General features: G+C 35.7%; 2 protein-coding genes and 1 long non-coding RNA gene across 3 annotated transcripts in view; all 3 read left to right on the forward strand.

Moving 5' to 3' along the window:
• Positions 1–897: 897 nt before the first annotated feature.
• LOC144435441 (uncharacterized) lies at positions 898–13,958 on the forward strand. Its single transcript, XM_078124037.1, has 12 exons — positions 898–2,460; positions 2,560–3,366; positions 4,029–4,108; positions 5,007–5,234; positions 5,659–5,852; positions 6,307–6,593; positions 6,931–7,196; positions 7,964–8,170; positions 10,530–10,740; positions 11,373–11,452; positions 13,702–13,905; positions 13,943–13,958. Exons 1-12 carry the CDS (start codon positions 898–900, stop codon positions 13,956–13,958), a joined length of 4,143 nt encoding a protein of 1,380 aa, XP_077980163.1.
• A 62-nt stretch (positions 13,959–14,020) lies between these two features.
• On the forward strand, positions 14,021–15,909 carry LOC144434989 (uncharacterized). Its single transcript, XR_013480870.1, has 3 exons — positions 14,021–14,089; positions 14,877–14,975; positions 15,799–15,909. It is a non-coding gene; the product is annotated as an uncharacterized LOC144434989 (long non-coding RNA).
• A 22-nt stretch (positions 15,910–15,931) lies between these two features.
• The window catches only part of LOC144435442 (E3 ubiquitin-protein ligase rnf213-alpha-like), a 63,870-nt gene continuing 60,197 nt past the window's right edge, over positions 15,932–19,604 (forward strand). Inside the window, exons 1-4 of the mRNA XM_078124038.1 lie at positions 15,932–16,027; positions 16,937–17,135; positions 18,294–18,638; positions 19,370–19,604. The exon at positions 19,370–19,604 is cut by the window's right edge and continues 352 nt beyond it. Of these exons, the coding sequence (XP_077980164.1) occupies positions 15,932–16,027; positions 16,937–17,135; positions 18,294–18,638; positions 19,370–19,604 (875 nt within the window). The remainder of the gene's footprint in view (positions 16,028–16,936; positions 17,136–18,293; positions 18,639–19,369) is intronic.

Genomic DNA, 19,604 nt, shown 5'->3' on the forward strand with positions numbered 1-19,604 from the left:
TCACTTTGTTTTGTGACCAAATCAAATGTGGCTGAATGGTGGCCATAGTTGTGTTTAAATTTCACAATATGCATTAAAACTTTGTAGGTATAATACGTAGTGACTCCATTCAAGTGCCAGTAACCTATACCCATATTATAAAATATAAGCTTTCTTTTCAGACCTTGATCTTTGACCTTGGAAGTCGTACTCAAGGTCGAATAGCCAAATTTGGGCTTTCTTCATAACTTTTCACATCAAACATTTCAAGTGATAATATTTTTAATCATGACTATGTGAGGCATATGCAAGTCACTTAATTTTGCGACCTTGACCTGTACAACACAATGGCAGCCATAAAAAAAAAACACTTTGTCTGTTATCTCTAAATGTGTGATACCTATGGCCACCATCAAGTGCCTACCCTCACATTATCAATGACGAGTTTTCTAATGAGATCATGACCTTTGACCTTGACAAACTTTTCAAGGTGAAGAGAGAGAAAGGGTTAGATTCTAGCTGTATATTTAAGAAGGCCAAATGTTATTGTTAATTATACTGAAAACCCAACACTACAAACATTTGCATCCCTGGAAAGTCCAACAAAGTATTTCCATGTTGAAATTGCAAAAATGTTCATTATCTTACACTATACAACACACAAGATGGGGGGGGGGGGGGGTCTATGTCTTCGACTGAAGACTTGTATCAAATAGGAATTATTCATGTTGATATTTTTTATTTATCAAAGGCGATCCAGTCCAACATGCTGCTAATCTCAGTCCAGTTGAAAATGTTCAACCAATGTATCATTATGGACAAGGGGAGAGCGTTGGTTATCCACAACCAGCACCACAGCCATATATTGGACAAAGCAGTGCACCAGTGAGTCTACAAAGCCAAAATCAACAGCAGTATATGGTACAGGGCAGTTTTAGTCAGCCCACCAGTTTACAGGACCAAAATCCACAGCCACCCATGGCAGAGGGCAGCCAGCCATCAAGTTTACAGGGGCCATCTATGATGCCACAAAATTTAGCACAGATTTTCCAACAGATACCCCCAGAGCAGCTGCAGCTAATGCTTGTTCAGATGGTTCAACAATCTGCTCTTAGCTTTCCTGGAGGACATATGCAACAACCTCAACAAGCAGGTTTACAACAGACACAATCACTCTTTCAGCCTATGCACCAACAAATGGGAATGCAGCAGCAGCAACAACAACAGCAGTCGCAATCATTGCTGTACCCTGCACCTCAAGCTATGAGCATGCAACGGGAAGAAGTCAAGCCACAGCCACAAATGTTACATGACTCTGCCTCTCAACAGATGCAGCAGGAACCCCATCAGCAGCAACAACAGCAGTCTCATTTTTTGCACCAACCTGAACCAGACGAAACTGTTATGCCTCAGAGGGACTCCCAGCAACAATTTCAAAGAGAACAGCAACTCCAACAACAAAGTACTCGACAGCCATCAGCAGTACCAATACAAAGTCCTGCACAATCACTGCAAGATGACATTCTTGAAAATAGAGCACAGACGTCACAGTCAGGCCTTGTACAGGAGAAACCATTTCAAGAACAACAAGATGCAGCTATGACAAGTGCTCTACCATCCACAAAGCTTCAACAGCAGCCACCAGAAGAATCAGTAAAATTACAGAAACAACAGGGTGAGAAAGCAGCAAAACCATCAATATTGCAACCTGAAAATCAAAACTCAGAAAAACAGATGACTCAACACCAACAAGCTGCACAACAAGAGGACATATCTCCAAATCATGGTAAAAATGAAGACTCTCAACAAGAAGGGGTACCTGAAGAATCATTACACACAGATGTTAAACAGTCACCTGTCGAAAAACAAATAGAATCTGTTGAACCACAATCATCAGGTCAACAAAAGGAGTCAAGTAGAACTTTGGACAAACAACAACCAACAAACTCACAACATAGCGAGATAGTGCCATCACATGAAGACCAGAAAAACCAAGCAAGAAGACAACCAACTCAAACCCATCCTCTACAGCAAGTTGACAAAGAAAAAGATGAGTATGTTGAAAAGATACAACCTGAACAAAAGGGACAAGGATTTGAACAGATGAAATTATCTGTTAAGGAATCAGCTCCTACATCCAGAGAAACTGCAAGCCCAGGGCAAGTAGCTACTCGCGAGACAGTAATGAATGATGTTCAGAAATATTCAGATTCAAGCTCTGATTCTGAGTCTGATTCTGATTCAGATGTTAGTGACCGCAGTGAAGATGAAAATGACACAAAAGAAGAAAATCAAGACAAACGACCCGAAGACATAAAAGAAAAAGCAGGCGAAAGCAAGGGGTTACAAAACCAACCAGATCAAACATTATTGTCACTGGCAAGGGAAATGCCACAAAAAGCGCAACAAACTGAACAGATGTCAGCTCAGCTGAATAGTACAGAAAAATCACCAACTCATGGGCAGTGTATTGAAGAGACTGTACAACAACAACAACAACAACAACAACAACAACAACAACAACAACAACAAGCAAATTACAGAGTCGAGGTAGAAGTGCCACTATCTCAGACATCAAAGCAAGAACCATTAAGACAAAAGATTCACCGTCAGCCTCTTCCACCAAAGCAAGCATTTAATGAGATATTTTTAGTGAAATTAGTTTGTGAATCATGTGTTGTGAAAACAGGGAAAGAAGTAAATAGCTATAAAGTAGATGCCACAAGAAGTCATGCAAAGAAAGGATGCAAGAAAACCATCCTCTTGTGCCGCTTTAATAATGGAAAGGAAGATCCTTGGAGAGTAATAAGGAAGAAACCCAAAAAGGTGGAGTCTTACTTATGTGAAGAAATAGGGTCTGAACAGCAATGTCAAAACCCTGGTAATTGTCCATACCCATACACTCATGAAGAGTACTATGTTTGGGTTGCAGAAGAAAATGGATTACTCAATAGGAAGAACAATTTTCCAACATTGAAAGATGAAGCTCCTCTAGAAATTTGGAGGCTGAAGTCAGGCCCTGATCCCACGCAAGGTCTTGAAAGCAAAAAAGTCCATGAAGAAGGCATGCTTGCAGAAACAAAGACAGCTGATGCGGTGAGAGGAAAGGCTACACTTGAAGACAAAAACACACAGAGTGAAGATATTTCGGGTAAAAATGATGATCAGAGTAAATTACCAAGGGAACACCAAAGTGGAGACGACGATCTGACTGCCAAACTGGGAAATGGAGAAAGTGGTAAAAAGAAAGAGGCGTCGGGTACATTGGAAGATGTTGGGAAGATAGATAAACAATCACAATCAGAGACAGAGAAACCAGGAAGAGTAGAAGATCCGCTTTCTAAAGATATGGCAAAGGGAATTGGGGAAGAAGAAAGTAAAGACTTGGTGAGTAGACAGATTATCAGATTTATGGTAGATCATGGTATATAAAACTTTAAAAAGTTCAAAACTTATATCAAAATCAAAATGTTTAATCTCATTTAAATTTTCATTCAGTTAAAATACCCCAGGGTAAATTTACTAGTAAGTTCAAAAGAACTTGGAGGACAGTGGGATTGTGTCATGAGCAGAGACACCACAAATATTCTGTATCAGGAATGGGTTGGAAAGATGGGGCTAATGTAATGAAGATCTTATACATGTATCAGAGGAGATGTGAATATTTGATACCCTATTCTGGTAGCCTTGTTGAATATAGACATGACTGTTGCAATAGTTCTTCACTTAGCATGATACATAAGGTGTTCCCTTTATTTGAAGTGTTTAAAACATTTTTTGTAGCAAATGGATTGAAGTGGTACCCTTCTTTAGCCAGAAACAAATTGTATAATCTACTTTTTACATACAAGTAACCCAAAATATATGGCATATTTGGTTGCTCATCCTGAGATGTTTACAGCTATGATGTGTAAGGATCTTCCCCCTCCCCCAACACTTTTCTCATGTTTCTCATACTAAGAGCTGTGTAGATTTAATATTTAGTAGAAATGTCATCTGTTGAATAGTTACATGTATAAGTCATTAAACCATAATATAACCTTTTCCAGACACTGGAAGGGGGTACACCTTATATGAAGCAAAATCTTGAAGATGACAGTACTCGGCATGGTGGAAAGAAGAAAAAAAAGTAAGCATTTCACATTTTGAATATTTATAATAAGTGTATCTTTTCATTTAATCTCCTTTGTATTTTCCAAACAAATGAACATATGAAGTAAAGACACTTGCATAGTCCCTATGGTTTATACACACGTTTGCTGATGTTCAGGGTTAATTTGTGAAATGTAGATCTCACCTATACTACAACATACAAACTTGCACTCAACTCAATTGAGGTGAAAGCCAGGTGCCCCATAAAACAATAATTATCCTCAGTGAAGAGTTTTTGTGTTTTATATCCTGGTATCCATATGAAGTCTGAAAATGATTTACATTTCACCTGATGTGGCACTCTAACTCCAAAAGTGACTATGGAGTTGTAGAATAATTCAACTTTCATTTGTATTCTTGTCAAAGGGGAATGCCACTCACATGCACATTGAATATTTGTGAGTTGCCTTGTGTTTTGTTGCCTAGCACATTTACATGATTATATAAATTTCCACACATGACTTGATTCGGTATTTGTTCCATCCTCATGAATATGCAGTGTTCAACCATTCCATATTTATGAGGCTATCCCCTATGAGACAACGCATGACCACTGCTGCCACCATTGTGACCAAACAATGGGTGGCAGCAGTAATAATTTTCACTTTGTATTTCTTGGCAATCATGTGCAATTTAAGTATGATCATAAAATGACTCTCTACAACCCAAAGTTTACAAAATGTCTTTATTTCCTGGAGTGGTGTTCCCCTTTAAAACCTTCACTGTATCTCCTGTCCAAGTGTTTTAAAACTGTATTGTGTATATGTCTATGATGTAACACCAATCTGAAAACTATACTACAAATGTTCCTACAAATGGATGCTGTATATTTTCAATTTTTATGAAGAAACTTTTCTCATTTATACCTTTCAAAGGAAGAATAAATCCAAGAAGAAAGGGGAAAGCGTTGAAGTAGCTGTTGAATCTACTACTGAGTTAATTCAAAATATCCCACCACCTGGAGAAAAGAGAATGAAGATCATTTTCTGTGCATGGATGTCACCAACTTTTGGGTTTGACGCAAAAGTTGACAAGCTTGTAATAACAAGTAATATATATGCAGGGGGCTGGAAAACACCATGTGTGATCATGCAACAAACTGAGTATGTTTATAAATTTTCTTCATCACCCATCATGAGTATTTCCTTCAGATGGTGTTTTCAGGCTATTTGATGTACTGTAAAACATGTATTTTATTCATTTGTTTTTGTACTCGTATCCATTGTTACAGAATCACAGCCATATTTGGTGTAAAAATAAACTATATGTGCAAAAGCTCAGGAACCATAAGACATACATACTTAATTGTGTAGCCTTACCCTCGACATTGGCTATATTGGAGATTGGATACTGTGAATGATTACACTAAGAGGGTTCATTCATCAATGGGAAAGAAATACATAATTGAAAAATTGTACACATAAAGTCTGTCTCTTTATCAAAATGTACATCTATACTTGTTCCACTGTTACACTCAAACGCTGACTTGTCAGTTCTTCATGAAATTGAATCTGTTTATCCATGCAGGACGGTACTTGATGAATTGATCATGTTTGAAGGTGCTCTTGAAGCAAGACCAATGGATATCCGGTATACTGATATTTCTTATAAATATTGTGTTATTCGCGGTAGTGATCAGCTCTGGGAACACATACCTACGCATACAAGTAGTCCACAGAATCGGAAAATGAAAGTGCCATTGGAACACTGCAAGCCAGATGGTAGGTAAATTGACTACAGCTGTAAGAAGCTGTAGTCACGCTGTAGTAGGTTTTACAAAGGAAAGTGTGCCAGGTTCTTTTGTGATCCTGATCACTGCGAAGAAAAATTGCTATATTCACTTATTCGTTGGAAAATTCCAGAATTGATATTTTACCATCATCCATCCAAAAGAGATGATATCAATACGTTTTCAAATCTGCCTTCCCCACCATTGATATCACCTATCTCATAGTTCATGCTCAAACAAATACTGTCGAGATCTAAAGGACCACCCAAGCATCATGCCTGTGTGTTCATTATGATTGGTGTGTTTATACAGTGTAGAAGTAGAAACTGGATAAAAATACAGCATTAATTGTCAGCTATTTATTATTGATCGACAATGTCTCAGTGTCATTGAAAGTTATTTTTATTATCAAAGTTTGTACAACAGGAAGGTTGTTGTTTTCTTAGGTGTCTGGAATCGATATGACGATGTGTTATATCCAGATAAAACCTCAAGTCGCTGGGAGAAGTTGAAGAACAAAGTGCAGTCATATGTGGAGAAAGCATTTGGCTCTGAAAACCAGGTTCTTCACCACAAAATTATGGTAACCAACTACATGTTACCAAAATGGGAAGGTTTTTACCATGGAAAAGATGCATCAAAGGGTTTAGCATTTCATGCAATCTTGCATGTAAAACAACTTGTGATGTCCGTAGACGGTCATTGGAAACCACACAGCTATGATATTTATCAGGTAATACCAAATTTTCTGTCTTTTTCATCTACCAACATAAGTTTGTATATCAAAAATTAATGTTGTGTATTCTGTATATAGATCATACACACTACTGTTGGAAGTAAAAGGAAGCAGGTGAAAAGTAGATATGAATTAACAAGTCTTTTTATAGGACATAGTTCCTGCAAACAATTCTGCGTGACTAATTGATGACATGACATTTTCCTTATTCTTTATTTACTGTGCCCAAGATAGTTTTAAAAAAACATTGGCCAAAATTGCAATAAACCGTTTAAAGCAAAGTCAGCATGCCTTTGATGTGACATAAAACATCTTCAAATTAATTTCTTTTCAGGTACTGTATGACTACTTAATGAAGAAATTAGAAACATTCAAGACATTGAATCAGAATCCACCATCAGCTGAAGAATCTGGTTCAGTTCTTGTGTCTGCACTTTCTATATTGCATCTCTTATATCATTTCAATTTGTTGAATTCCTTGAAATACTACGAGATTGGATATCTGTTTGAAGCCCTACTGATAAGACCAAACACTGAAAAGAGAGAATGTCCTGATTATGACAGTTTGGAACATCACTTCCCAACAAAAGAGGAAAGAAAGTATGTATCAGAAATATTCTTTACATTTACAACATTTATATTAATATTATGTCCAAAAGTACATTGTTTTCAGAAAAGTCCAACATTCACAAAATTTGGCTAGTGAAAACAAGGCATATATGTAGTGCTGTAATGAAATTGTGGTATCAGATAAGATAAAATAAGACAAGATAAATGATAATAGACACCATATTAGATAAGATATTAGAAATGGTATGATATTATTGTGTTATGGTATGGTGTGATATGATATGATGTGATGTGATATGATATATGATATGACGTGATGTGATGTGATATGATATAAGATATATATATATATATTATATGATATGATATATGATATGATGTGATGTGATGTGATGTGATATAAGATATATATATATATTGTTTGATAAATGATATGATGTGATATGACAAGATAATAATTTATTAATCCCTGTTAGGAAATTGACATGCCCAAACAAAAAACATAAATCAAATTATCAATAATGCAAAAATACACTTAGTTCCAGCTAAACAAACTTTAATTCAATTTGAGAATACAGTTACCATTCTGGGTACAACTGTTGCACAAGTAATTATCAATAACTGACTGTGTACATGTATGTCAAATAGTAACAGTTAATCTCAATACTCAGTCAAGCTACAATGGTATTTGCACTATTTTCACCTTTCTCTCATCATGTTTAAATATTTTTATTTCTACATGTGACTTTGATCTCATCATGCTAATTATTTCATTTTAAAAATTAATTTTCTTTCAGGGTGTTGGCAAATGCTATTGTCTATTTGTGCAACCGGACATTTGAAAGTGTACAGCGTATTGATCCAAGATTTCTCCTATGTCTGCCAATTTTACATTTTCTTCGAGAAGATTCAGTACCCTTTATGCCTCTTCCCCCAAAAGCAAATTACCATGAGTGGTGGGGGACAACTGACTTGCGAATATCAGACTTTCAAGACAAAATAAGGTAATGATTCTACATTTTTTGTACAACGCCAAGAATTGAAGTAGATTTTTTTTTAACATGCACAGTGTGCACCTTAACTTTGAAATTTACCTGCACACATTTGATTTTGATGATAGCTTCTACGGATTGTTATGGAAACTTTCCTTGAAAAATGACAATAAAATAAAAAATAAAAAATTAAATGCACACAATATGTCTCAGAGGCGTCACTTCAGGTTTTGGTTTTGACATGCCAAGAACTTGTCTTTCTGAGATTTTTAGTTAATAGTAATATTGATAAAACTTGAGTTTCCTAACTTAAAAGTGTACTTTGGTTAATGTAAACAGCATATAGTATTTAGTAAGAGTGTAATCAGTCCAAACCAATATCTATGGTGAAGATAGATGCTATATTGTAGTGAGATATTGATTTGTGAAGAAAATAATCAATCCATAGAGAGGTTTCATTCTACAGTATTATTACAGATGTACAGTCAAAAATAAAACCGATATTTTCACTGATGGCTATGCAAATGAGATAGATAGAGATAAAATAGATCCAAAAGTAAAACCAATTCCTGATGAAAATAAGGAAATAAATGCATTTTTTTAATGCACATATGTGTTTTTCCTGTTACACAATTTTTGAACAATTTTTTGTTGGTTCATAAGGTATTTCACTATTTTTTTCTACCATCGTAAGTTCTGAGATATCAAATAACTATGCAAATTAGTGCCTTACCTATCAAATAACTATGCAAATTAGTTACTAGGTATTTTCACTGTTGATTATGCAAATGAGTAAACAACCTTTCGAACTACTTTATGTTTGTAAATATTGCCGGCGACCACTACTTTACATGTCATATTGTTATATGGAAGATATTTCGGGTGGATTCTGAACATAACGATTTGTTTAATTTGAACTTTCTGAGAGTGAATTTTATTATGATCAACAACAAAATAAAGCTGACATGAGGCACGCGCCAGCGACTATGGTCACCGATGCCATCGTACACATCAACATCGCCCAACAAATGCAGCCGATGAGAGATCGTGCAACACAATCCTCAGGATCATCAACCAGCCAGAACACAGTCAGTCAATTCCCTCAGTAGTGCGGAATGTTTTGAAAACACCCGTATTAGCGGTGGGTCTTTCAATTTCACATTTCATGTCGCCGGAAAAACACCTCTGTCAAAGTTCTAGTCAGTGTGTTTACATTATATAATTTATAAAACGCTGCAGACAATCCGTAATCATCTTTCTGATTCTGATGAAGACTAACTTTTATAATTTTATACATTTTGAAAGATTTTGCTGAATTACTATTATGTAGGACACTAAGAATACCATGCTGTTGCCGTTTCTACTACTAAAATAATCGTGTATGCATTTTTTCTGATCGGTTTTGTGAATGAATCACAGCAGAGCTCGCTAGTGAAAGCAGGTCAACACGTAATTTGCATATCAATACTTATTGTTGTTGACAACCAATCATCGCTCATAATTCACGTCTGTGACCTCTGCCTGACCTGAATGACATGAGCTGGTGACCTGATACATATTCATGCGAATATGTTGTTCGCTCTTCCCCTCCTGCATTTTATTGCGTTTTTGGTGTACATATGTAATAATAACAGAACCCCATGGCCTCGCAATGGACAGTAGGGCATACAGAAGTTATTTTCACTCGTGATTTGGTTTATTCTGCTGTATTTTCACTCGCTATTGCTCATGAAAATATGCGACAGAATGAACTGAATCACGAGTGAAAATAACTTCTGTATGCCCTACCGTCCATTGCGAGGCCATGGGGTTCAGTCATATTATTACACGTCATATTTTAGTTTATTATGACTCCTGTATGACACTAATATCTCATCTGCTACATCACACACAAGCATGTCACACTAAAGACATCACTGATAGGAACAGATTCAAATCAAATTTAAAGGCTCACCTGAGTAATTCATAAAAACAAATCACATGGATTTTTATTTCTCTTATTAGTATCAATTTTATTCAAATTATTATGAAACATGTAAATATTTTGTACAATTTTTGTATCATATTTGCAGATTTCATCCCTTTTCTTTCTTTTCTTCCTTTTCGTTGCCCCGTCACACACTTGTATTTTTTCCCCTGCATATTTATTTTGTCACGGTCACAGACTAGACTAGTTCAGATTGAAATCCTTCTGTGGCCCTCACCAGATATATTATCCTGTCAACCTCCTTTTTGAAATGTACATAATTTTTGCTCTTCTGTTTTGTATCTGGTGAATAAACAATTCAATTCACTTTAATTCAATGTTAGAATTTACTATGATGGATTCATAACTCCAAATGACATTTTTCAAATTGAACTTTTCTTTCAGTAGGCAGAGTTATGATGTTATACCATGTATTCAGCGTGTTAAGCCGTTATTTGATGTGGACAAATTACTCGTTAGAAGCTGTACAATGGCATTGCCATTTCAAGACTTGAGTAAAGTAGCTAAAGAGGATTTAATCCCAGCGTATGAGCTATGTTGTAAACTTCGTTTATTCTTGGACACAGCAAGTAGTCTTCAATCATTAAAATATAAGGTATTTACATTTTTTTGAATCAAGCCCTCTCCTCCAGGTCACCCCCTTGAATCTATATTGCCCATGAATATGGTCTAATAGTTATTGATTATTAAGTTCTTTAGATTTGTATGAGTGCATCAATTGAAGTATTTACAACCATGTATAAGAAATTACTTTTTTCATGTGAAGTATGCATGCATCAGGGTAGAAAGTACTCAAACAAGTTTTAGTTTGTAGCCCCCCCCCCCCCCCCCCCCCAAAAAAAAGGAGAGGGTTATTACAACGGACTCTATCTGTGTGTTGGTGCATCAGTCTGACCAAATGGCAGGCATATTTGTAGTTACAAATTAATATTTACTGTATAACTGCATAACTTAGATACTAAGTTTAGAGACTCCAATCAAGTGTCTACCCCATATTATCATGTGCAAGCTTTCTTTTGAGACATTGACCTCTGACTTTGACCTCTGCAGTCAATCATGAAAGTCAAGCCATTTCTTGCATATTACAGACACTTTCTTTTCTGGACAGTAACTTATGAAACCACGATCATGCGTAGGATATAGCCACCTCAAAAATGTTAATAATAATTGCATTATGTTAGTATGATCAGCTGTGTTTTAACATCAGTTGTGGTATTCTTTTATCAGGCTGTTGACCATATAAAAGAGTTAATGGAAGTAGTACTTGTAAACATGAGGAGAAAATTATCGACTGAAACTGAGGAAAGGTGAGTTATTATTATGTGGTTAACACAAGATACACTGTACCTAAAACTACATGTAGGTCATGAAACATACTTTGGCAAGTTTTGTATGAAGTTCAAATAAAACACAAGAAGGCTTAATAGTCAGATATAAAGGAAGGATAAATATGCTGTAGACTATATGAAAAAAGGGGCCTGGCTACTTTTATCTCAAAGAGAAAATGCACTTTAATACTTTGTAGGAAAATTTTGTCTTTAAAATTTATAGATTGGTGGCACAAGGTGACAAAAGCACCAGTTTCACGATGACACCATTGCAAATACTTGCCTTGCATGAACTGTTTAGACGTTTTAATATAGGCCCAGTCTGCTGACAAGCGCTTGTCACCAGAACAATATGCTGCTGACAAGCGTGACCTTTGACACCCATTATGATGTGTTTTGGCGTCAAGTGTAAAACGTTCTTATTACCCTTGAAATTGATTGCACTTTATCACTTTATCAAACACCATCAGTTTTTAAAACTGTTAATTTATGTGTGATAGCTCCTGTTTTTTCCAACAACCGCGAAGTCCGCCGCGTACACACATGTACACTTCACCGCCTATATGCTCCATGGCCATGGCCGGGTATGTGATGTAGTACTACGTGCAACGTGTAAACAGTAAAGGTAATTAATCTAAAACAACTAAAAAGTTTGTTGCATCAATAACATTCATTATTGTGAAGGACAGGTAAAATGCGTATAGTTTTTGTGGTGTTGCGTGGTCTTTTTACTTGTTTTATCCCATGTGCACGTGATGGCCTCAAAGTAATGACATTTGACCTGAACAGCTGACGACAGCTCACCGGCCACGCAAGTTAAACGCCGAATCGAGAAAATAAACATTAAATCTCAAGTACTATTAAAGCTGGGGTGGGAAACTTGAAACTACTACAGGAAAACGACACGGTGACGGTATAACTCCATTCCGGGACTTAATTGTGTCAAAGGTACGGGTCAGTACTAGCGCACATGTTTCGTTGACGTCGACCAGGCTGTAATACACACGTACGCTCGGCGCTTGTCACGAGAACACTATGCTGCTGACAAGCGCTGGTCACCAGACACTCCGTTTAATATATTGTACACATAAAATTAAAAGCTGGTGTGAATTGTGTGTGATTGTATTTGTTCGCATAACAAAAGAAAATTTCCAATTTCCAGCCCCAAAATTGTGAGAAAAACAATAAGAAATAAAAAGCTGAACAATAAATGAAAAATTTATGATGGGTTATGCACTCCTTTTCTTCCTGTCAGTAACTTCATTTGGTGATCTGGGACAGGAATTTATAGTTGCTCCCAGACCATATTAGAAATGGTACATTGGGTTTTTGGGATATTTTTTTTTATTAATGTTATCAACCTGTTGATTTGTGTCAATGAAAAAATGTTACTTATTTCATGGAGGAAAAAACCCTGCAAAATTCTAAAGTGTTGAACGTGTGTTCAATATAGACAGTAAACATGTTGTCCTCAATGCACTAATGTTCAAATTTGGTTGCATAGAACCACTATAGTGAAATGAATAATATCACTAAGTATGACTCTTAAATTATTCTTACATTGTATTTATATTGTAACAGCTAGTAGCAATTTGAAGCATACTCTCTAGCAAGTTCCATTCTGTCAACTCAATCTATGACTGTCACAGATGAGTCAGAAAATTCTAAAGGGAGGATAGACACAAGATGGAAGTGAACAGTTCATTCAGTCAAGTCGTTTGTGTGTCATAGCACCCTCTAGTTATGCATTCATTGGTCAATAACGTTCATTTTCAGTGTTTTTGTTCATGCAGATTGTCCAAATATTTTCAAAATGAACTTCATTTTTAGCTAAACATTGATCAAATGAGACACAGAAAGATAGGAACAGATAATCACACAATTTCTTTCTCAGTTCCACTCAGTACCTCTAAAGCAATACTAAGATTATGTAGTACTTAAGAAGTGAAGTCTTTAATAATTCCTTGACTTATTTCCTCACCCCTGCAACAACCATGTGTCTCTATTGGTCAAAAAATACCCATTTGATATGCCTTGCCCCCAAAACACACTGAGGGAACCCGTTTAGATCTGTAAATTTCAAAAGTATGTAGTTATCGTAGTAGTAGTGCCTATGAACTTTCAGGATATATGGCACTACAAGTGCTATTATTATAATATAAGTATATTCTTTGCATCTATAGTGTCACTGTCTTCTAACTTGTACTTCACTGTTGTTTGCATTCCAGCCTGCCATTTAGTGAAATCACTTTGGAAGACTCATTTCAGACAGTCTGTGGTGCACTAGTTCTTGCTAAAACTGTCATAAACAAGTGTTACTATATAACAGAATATGAGATCATAACTCAAGCTGGTGCTTTGTATGCAGCTTGTTATGCCTATGCCTACAGTTATTCAACTCAGGGGAAAACAAGATCACAGACCACAAAGACGTCAGAAATAGAAGACAAGCTGCTGAAAACACTTCAGCAAGTCCTTCAAATGATTGGACAATGGCTACGCCATAAACTACCTTTAAGTTTGGTACCAAAAACACAAAGTTCATACAGTTATGTTTGGACTTCATATGGGTCATACAGTACTCAAAATTATGATTATTACCATGATGAGTTGAAGGTAAGGAATAATGTTTTCTTCCCATTAGGAAGTATGATATTTGTCTATGTCTGTCTGTCTGCCTGCCTGCCTCCCTGTCTGTCTGTCTGCCTGCCGCCTGTCTGTCTGTCTGTCTGTCTGTCTGTCTGTCTGTCTGTCTGTCTGTCTGTCTGTCTTTCTGTCTGAGTCATCTCTAAAACTGAAATTACAGATATGTAAGAATTTTTCACAACTTATAGCAAGAACCCCTTTTTGAACAAAAATATGTGATTCAAGTCATCCACTTCATTCATATAACAAAAGTCTACTTTATGTGCCTCATTGTAATACAAAGATGTACAGTGAATGTGCATTTTTGTGAGCAGCTGCTGTTGTGGAACATCACTTGAACTATGTTCATCATCCACTGTTGATAAATTCAAGAAGGACATCAAGAAATATCTATTGGAAGACCTTTCCAACTGTTACATCAATATACTATTGTTCCTGTTCAGTGCCATAGCACATTACATCATATTGGCTTTGGCACTATGCAAATTATTTAATTAACATATTCCTATTGCATATCAGTGCATAGTTTAGCGGTAACACACAAACAGCACTCTTTGTGGTCAAAATATTTGCTAGATTCGTATCACTCGCATTTCATTTCGTATGATATCACTGGTCAGGAAAAAATGATGTTTAGTATAGAGAAAGTAACTTGTGATAATATTGAGTATGTATGAAGTATTTAATATTGTATAAAAAAAGGTCCCAGCTCGACATTATTAACTTTTTACACCCTGATGTTTTTTTTTTGTGATAGCTCTGGCATAGACTACTCTCTGTCAACCTGGGTGAGGATTCTGCAAATGATATGTGGCAAAAATATTTTCTTGAAATCTTTGGGAATCGAGTACAAAGAGTAAGTTCTTTTGACTATACTAACTTATCAGTTTCCATAAAATAATTTTGGTGCAACTGAAATGGAGCAGTGCTGTGCTATAAATTCTGCACCATTCCCATTTCCCTATTAAAGAAATGAAATCATGTCATGATGAATGGAGTGTTTGTGATATTTTAATGCATCTGCTTTGAAAATGGCAGCGAGTAAAAGCACAAACACTTTATAATCATTAAAAGTGGAAAGACGCAGAATTTCCCTTTCTGTGTCAGACATGTTTAGGAGATAACCCTTATGTCAGAATGACCAAAGAGAAGTATGGTAAAGAGTGCAAGATCTGCTCTAGACCATTTACAATCTTCAGATGGTGTTCAGGAGCCAGAATGCGATTTAAGAAAACAGAAGTTGGTCAGACATTAGTAAATTGAAGAATTGTTGTCAAACATGTTTATTGGATTTAGAGTATGGCTTACCCTTACAAGTCAGCGATACAGCATTTGTGCAAAAACACTTATGTAGAGATAAATATAATGCAGAGTTTCAAATAGACACTATACTTACCATAAAGATAGATAACAATACAGAGATTATAATACTATTACAGTACCACTAAAAACTTCCGAAACCCACGTGTACTCTTATGTTCCATTGAGATATTGTATGCTGATTGCAAGACACTTTTGAGTTTCTGTTTAGGAGAACCATTTTCTGAAGGGGATTTTTTGTAGTACAATACTCATGGATTGATTTAGTAATCAGATGATAACTCAGTTTGATACTGTGCAAGTCAAGATATGTGTAGTGTGTTTGTTTTATGGGAAATAATTCCATACATTTTTCACAGCTTACAGATATCCAGAAAGTGCAAATATTTTGCCGGAAAGATGTTGAAGAATGTCATTCAACTATGCAGCAAACACTCAGTGATGCAGCTTTTGGTGCAGTAGAAAAAATATCAAAGGTTGGTATTAACCTTTATGGATGTAGATTTTGTGGACCGAGGTTGTGCGGCAGAAGGGTCTGATTTTCAGAAAGCACATAAGCCATACTATCAAGGTCTGCAAAACCCATGTGTAGAGGTTTTATCATATATGCTTATAGAAACATCATTTAAATCACATAACCACAAAAACTGATAATGAAACATTAATTTTTGCTAAAAAATGTACAGATATTAGAAAAAATCAAACTAAATCACTGAGCGAAAGGATATCGATGAGTGTGCCACTTACCATATTTGGGCAAAGTATGCCAGGATTTGATTGCACTGGTGCAATGCACACCTCCATTGAATTACATAGGAAGAGATACTGTGTGTATGATAATTCGTGTGAAGTCTAATAACCATACTTGGTAGTCATATAAGATGCATCCTGTATACCATGAATGAGCCAGGTTCAACAAGAAATATGGAATATATATACTCTGGTCGTTCTACGTCACGACAGCGCATGTCTATGTCACAACAAAGCTGATTCTGCTGTGTTCCAAATATGAGTCAAAACATACAAAATTGCCATTACTTTCCCCGATATTTCTTTGATATTACTGGCGCTGGTATGATTATGTTATTCAACCGGAAAATACTTGTGACCTAAGGGTTGTCACTACTCATCTAGCGACTTGTAGCGACAAAGGCCCCATAGGTCACTCATATTTTCCTTGGCTGAACGAAGAAAAATATTGGGGAATAACATCTAAATGTCAAAAATGAGTCATCCTAGATCCCAGTGTTGTGATAATGTTACCTGACTCTTGTAGACTACATCAAGTAAAATCTTTTTGTATAATAGTTATTTCCAACTCCAGAATGAATGAAAACTGTTATCATGTATCATGCACTGACAGGGAATATTCTTTCCAAGAATGGTATTTATTGATTTGCTAAATGTAGTTTGAGATGAAATTATTATGAAGATATCAGAATGTCTAAATTACTTTGAAAACCTGTCAAGTTTTTTATTTCATTTTGAATTCATTAGCACAAGGAAGAATCTGCAAAGCTGTATCAATCAATGTCTCAACATTCTAAATCTGAAATGAGAGAATTCGGAAACCTTTTTTCACACCTTTTGGAGAAATCGTGGCCAAAGTCCCAGTATGGTAGAGAAGCAACTCAGGGTCAGATTTTACAGCATCTTCTGACTTGGACCCCATTTACTGGGTTCCTGAAAATGACTGGTAGGAATATTTTGTTATTACGTTAGGATTTTACTAATTCAGAAAGTTATTAAGTGACTTAATATTAGGGTATATGACAGTGTAAATGAATCTTGGAAATGCGTCAATGGAAATATTTTTGCTAGAGATTTAGTTTGATTTAGTTTGAATTTTCAAAGAATTAAACTTATTCAAGTGTTGCGCAAATGAGGACCACATGGAATGTTTAGAATGGACACTGGATTTCTGCAAACGTGTACATCTGTGTCATGTGTGACATGTCACAGCTTTTTCTTAGCTGTGCATTTGTCAGTTTGTTCAAGTGTGATGCAAAGGTGACAGAAGCGTTTGCTGTCACTTTGCTAAATGTGAAGTTAAATAGTTTTTCATTTTGTGAGACTCGGTGTAAATTTTGACCTAAATTTAACAGCTGGTCAATCAAATTGTAAAACTCATGTCATATCTGTGGAGATACATTGTTTGAAACCGACTTTTTCCTTACAGGTACACTCTCGTGTATGCACACACTTCTAAGTGAGGCTGTTTGATTTTAAGAACTGTCGGGGAAACAGTCATGTATTAATATAAGTCATTTTGGTGTTTATTGATGGTGTTTATTGATTTTGGTGTTTATTCTATATTATACTATTATAGTAACTGTTTTCAAAATGAAGCATTACAATACCATTACAGCCTAGGAAGTTAACTCTTTCAACAAGATTTTGTAGGATCAATTTGCTCTTAAATTTTAAATTTTGGGAGGAAAATGTTGTTAAAATTTAAAACTTAGGAGCAAAGTTAAATAATATATATCAAACTTTAATTCTTATCAGCATTCATTGTGACAAATACCATTATTTATCTGTTGAATACAAATAATCATCAATTTTGTTAAATGACAATGTTCATATTAATGCAAATAAAATGATTCCTTGTCATGAAAATAGTCAATATGCAAGTGGGCTTCAAAATTTGTCTGTCAAATGCAGCTAAAGTTGAAATTTCACTTGCTGAATGCAGCCGGTATTTACAGAAATTCACCTGCATTGGACCATTTATCACCTGCAAATGCCAGTAATTACTGGCAACTTCCTAGGCTGCATTAGGAAGTTTCCTCTATGTAAGAATATAAAAGTAGTGTTTATAATACTATGTTTATTTTTTTTTATTACTCCGCAGAGTCCAAAAAAGGACAAGGTAGAATCCTTTCAGAATCAGCTGGTGGTTTTGTTGCTGTTGGGAAATCTATTCTAGATGCCACTATTCAGCAGCTATTCGATGGATCAATACAAGTTTGTGACCTTATACTAGTGCTTGCCAACCGTGCCCAATTCATTGAGTTGCATAAAGCTGCATATGGGGAACCTTCTAAGGAAACAGAGAAGAGCAAAACAAAAGAAAAGGAGACATCGTGCCAAAACGTCATCAAGATGCTTGATAGGAGAAAGAAAGAAACGGATGCCTTTGAAGAAGAAAGAACTGCTGTCAGTTCTTTTATAGGAATCTGTACTACTATTCAGCCAGGTTAGAACTGTCGATGATAATTTTTTGAAGACATAATCGTCAATTTCTCTTTATAGGGGACTTCAAACATGTAGTTGCTTTACTTGAAAATTGAATTCATCAGCCAAGCCAAATTATCAAATTGCATGTGTTAGAAGTACCAGTTTGGCATGGTTTCAAAACTGGAAATGGAAACAAAATTAAGTTTACTCCAAATTTTATTTACTAGTCAATCCAAAGCATGATATGTTATGGACTTGTTTGTCCTGAATAATTTGGATTAGAGTTCAAGTTGTCAAGGGTGTTAAAAAGACATGCTGTTTGTTATGTTCTATCCATGATTGCATCTTACGTACGGTTACTTTTAAAGGTGAGAATCTTTGGCCAGTCATTGCTCACTCATACCTCCATGGACCAATTTTATTCATAGAATTTAATTACTAAGCTATAAGATAGTCTGTCTGTTGGAGCATCAAAATAGAATAAAATTATTTTTCACAGATATAGTTGCGACCATGTATGATTGGTTCCTGGAATGCTTTGTGCTAACAAAATGGCTTATAAGATACAGTCACTAATGACACACAGTAAATTGCTTGATAACTATAAGCATAGGATCAAGTAGAGTTGAATATAATTTTGGGTTAAGTTTGAGTATCTTTGAGCCATGAATTTAATCATGTTTTACAAGTAAATTCATTGTGTTTTCAGAGAGTGACAATACATTTTTGTTTGCTTTTTTTTTTTTGCAGTGGAAACTAAAGATCTTCAAGACAAAGTTGAAACTGACGTGAAAGCTCTTCAATTGAACATGCTGTGTAACCCAATTACTCTAGACAATGATCACACCACACCTGATATCAATTTCTTCCACTTGTCAAAACAAGTGAAAGATGTTCTTCAACCCGTTCGTAGTGTTCATACAAGTTTACTTTTCCAAGATCTATGGTTTGCAAGAGCTCGAGGGTTTCGTCGAGATAAAGTAAA

Source organism: Glandiceps talaboti, chromosome 5 (assembly GCF_964340395.1).
Source record: "Glandiceps talaboti chromosome 5, keGlaTala1.1, whole genome shotgun sequence".
Lineage (NCBI taxonomy): Eukaryota > Metazoa > Hemichordata > Enteropneusta > Spengelidae > Glandiceps > Glandiceps talaboti.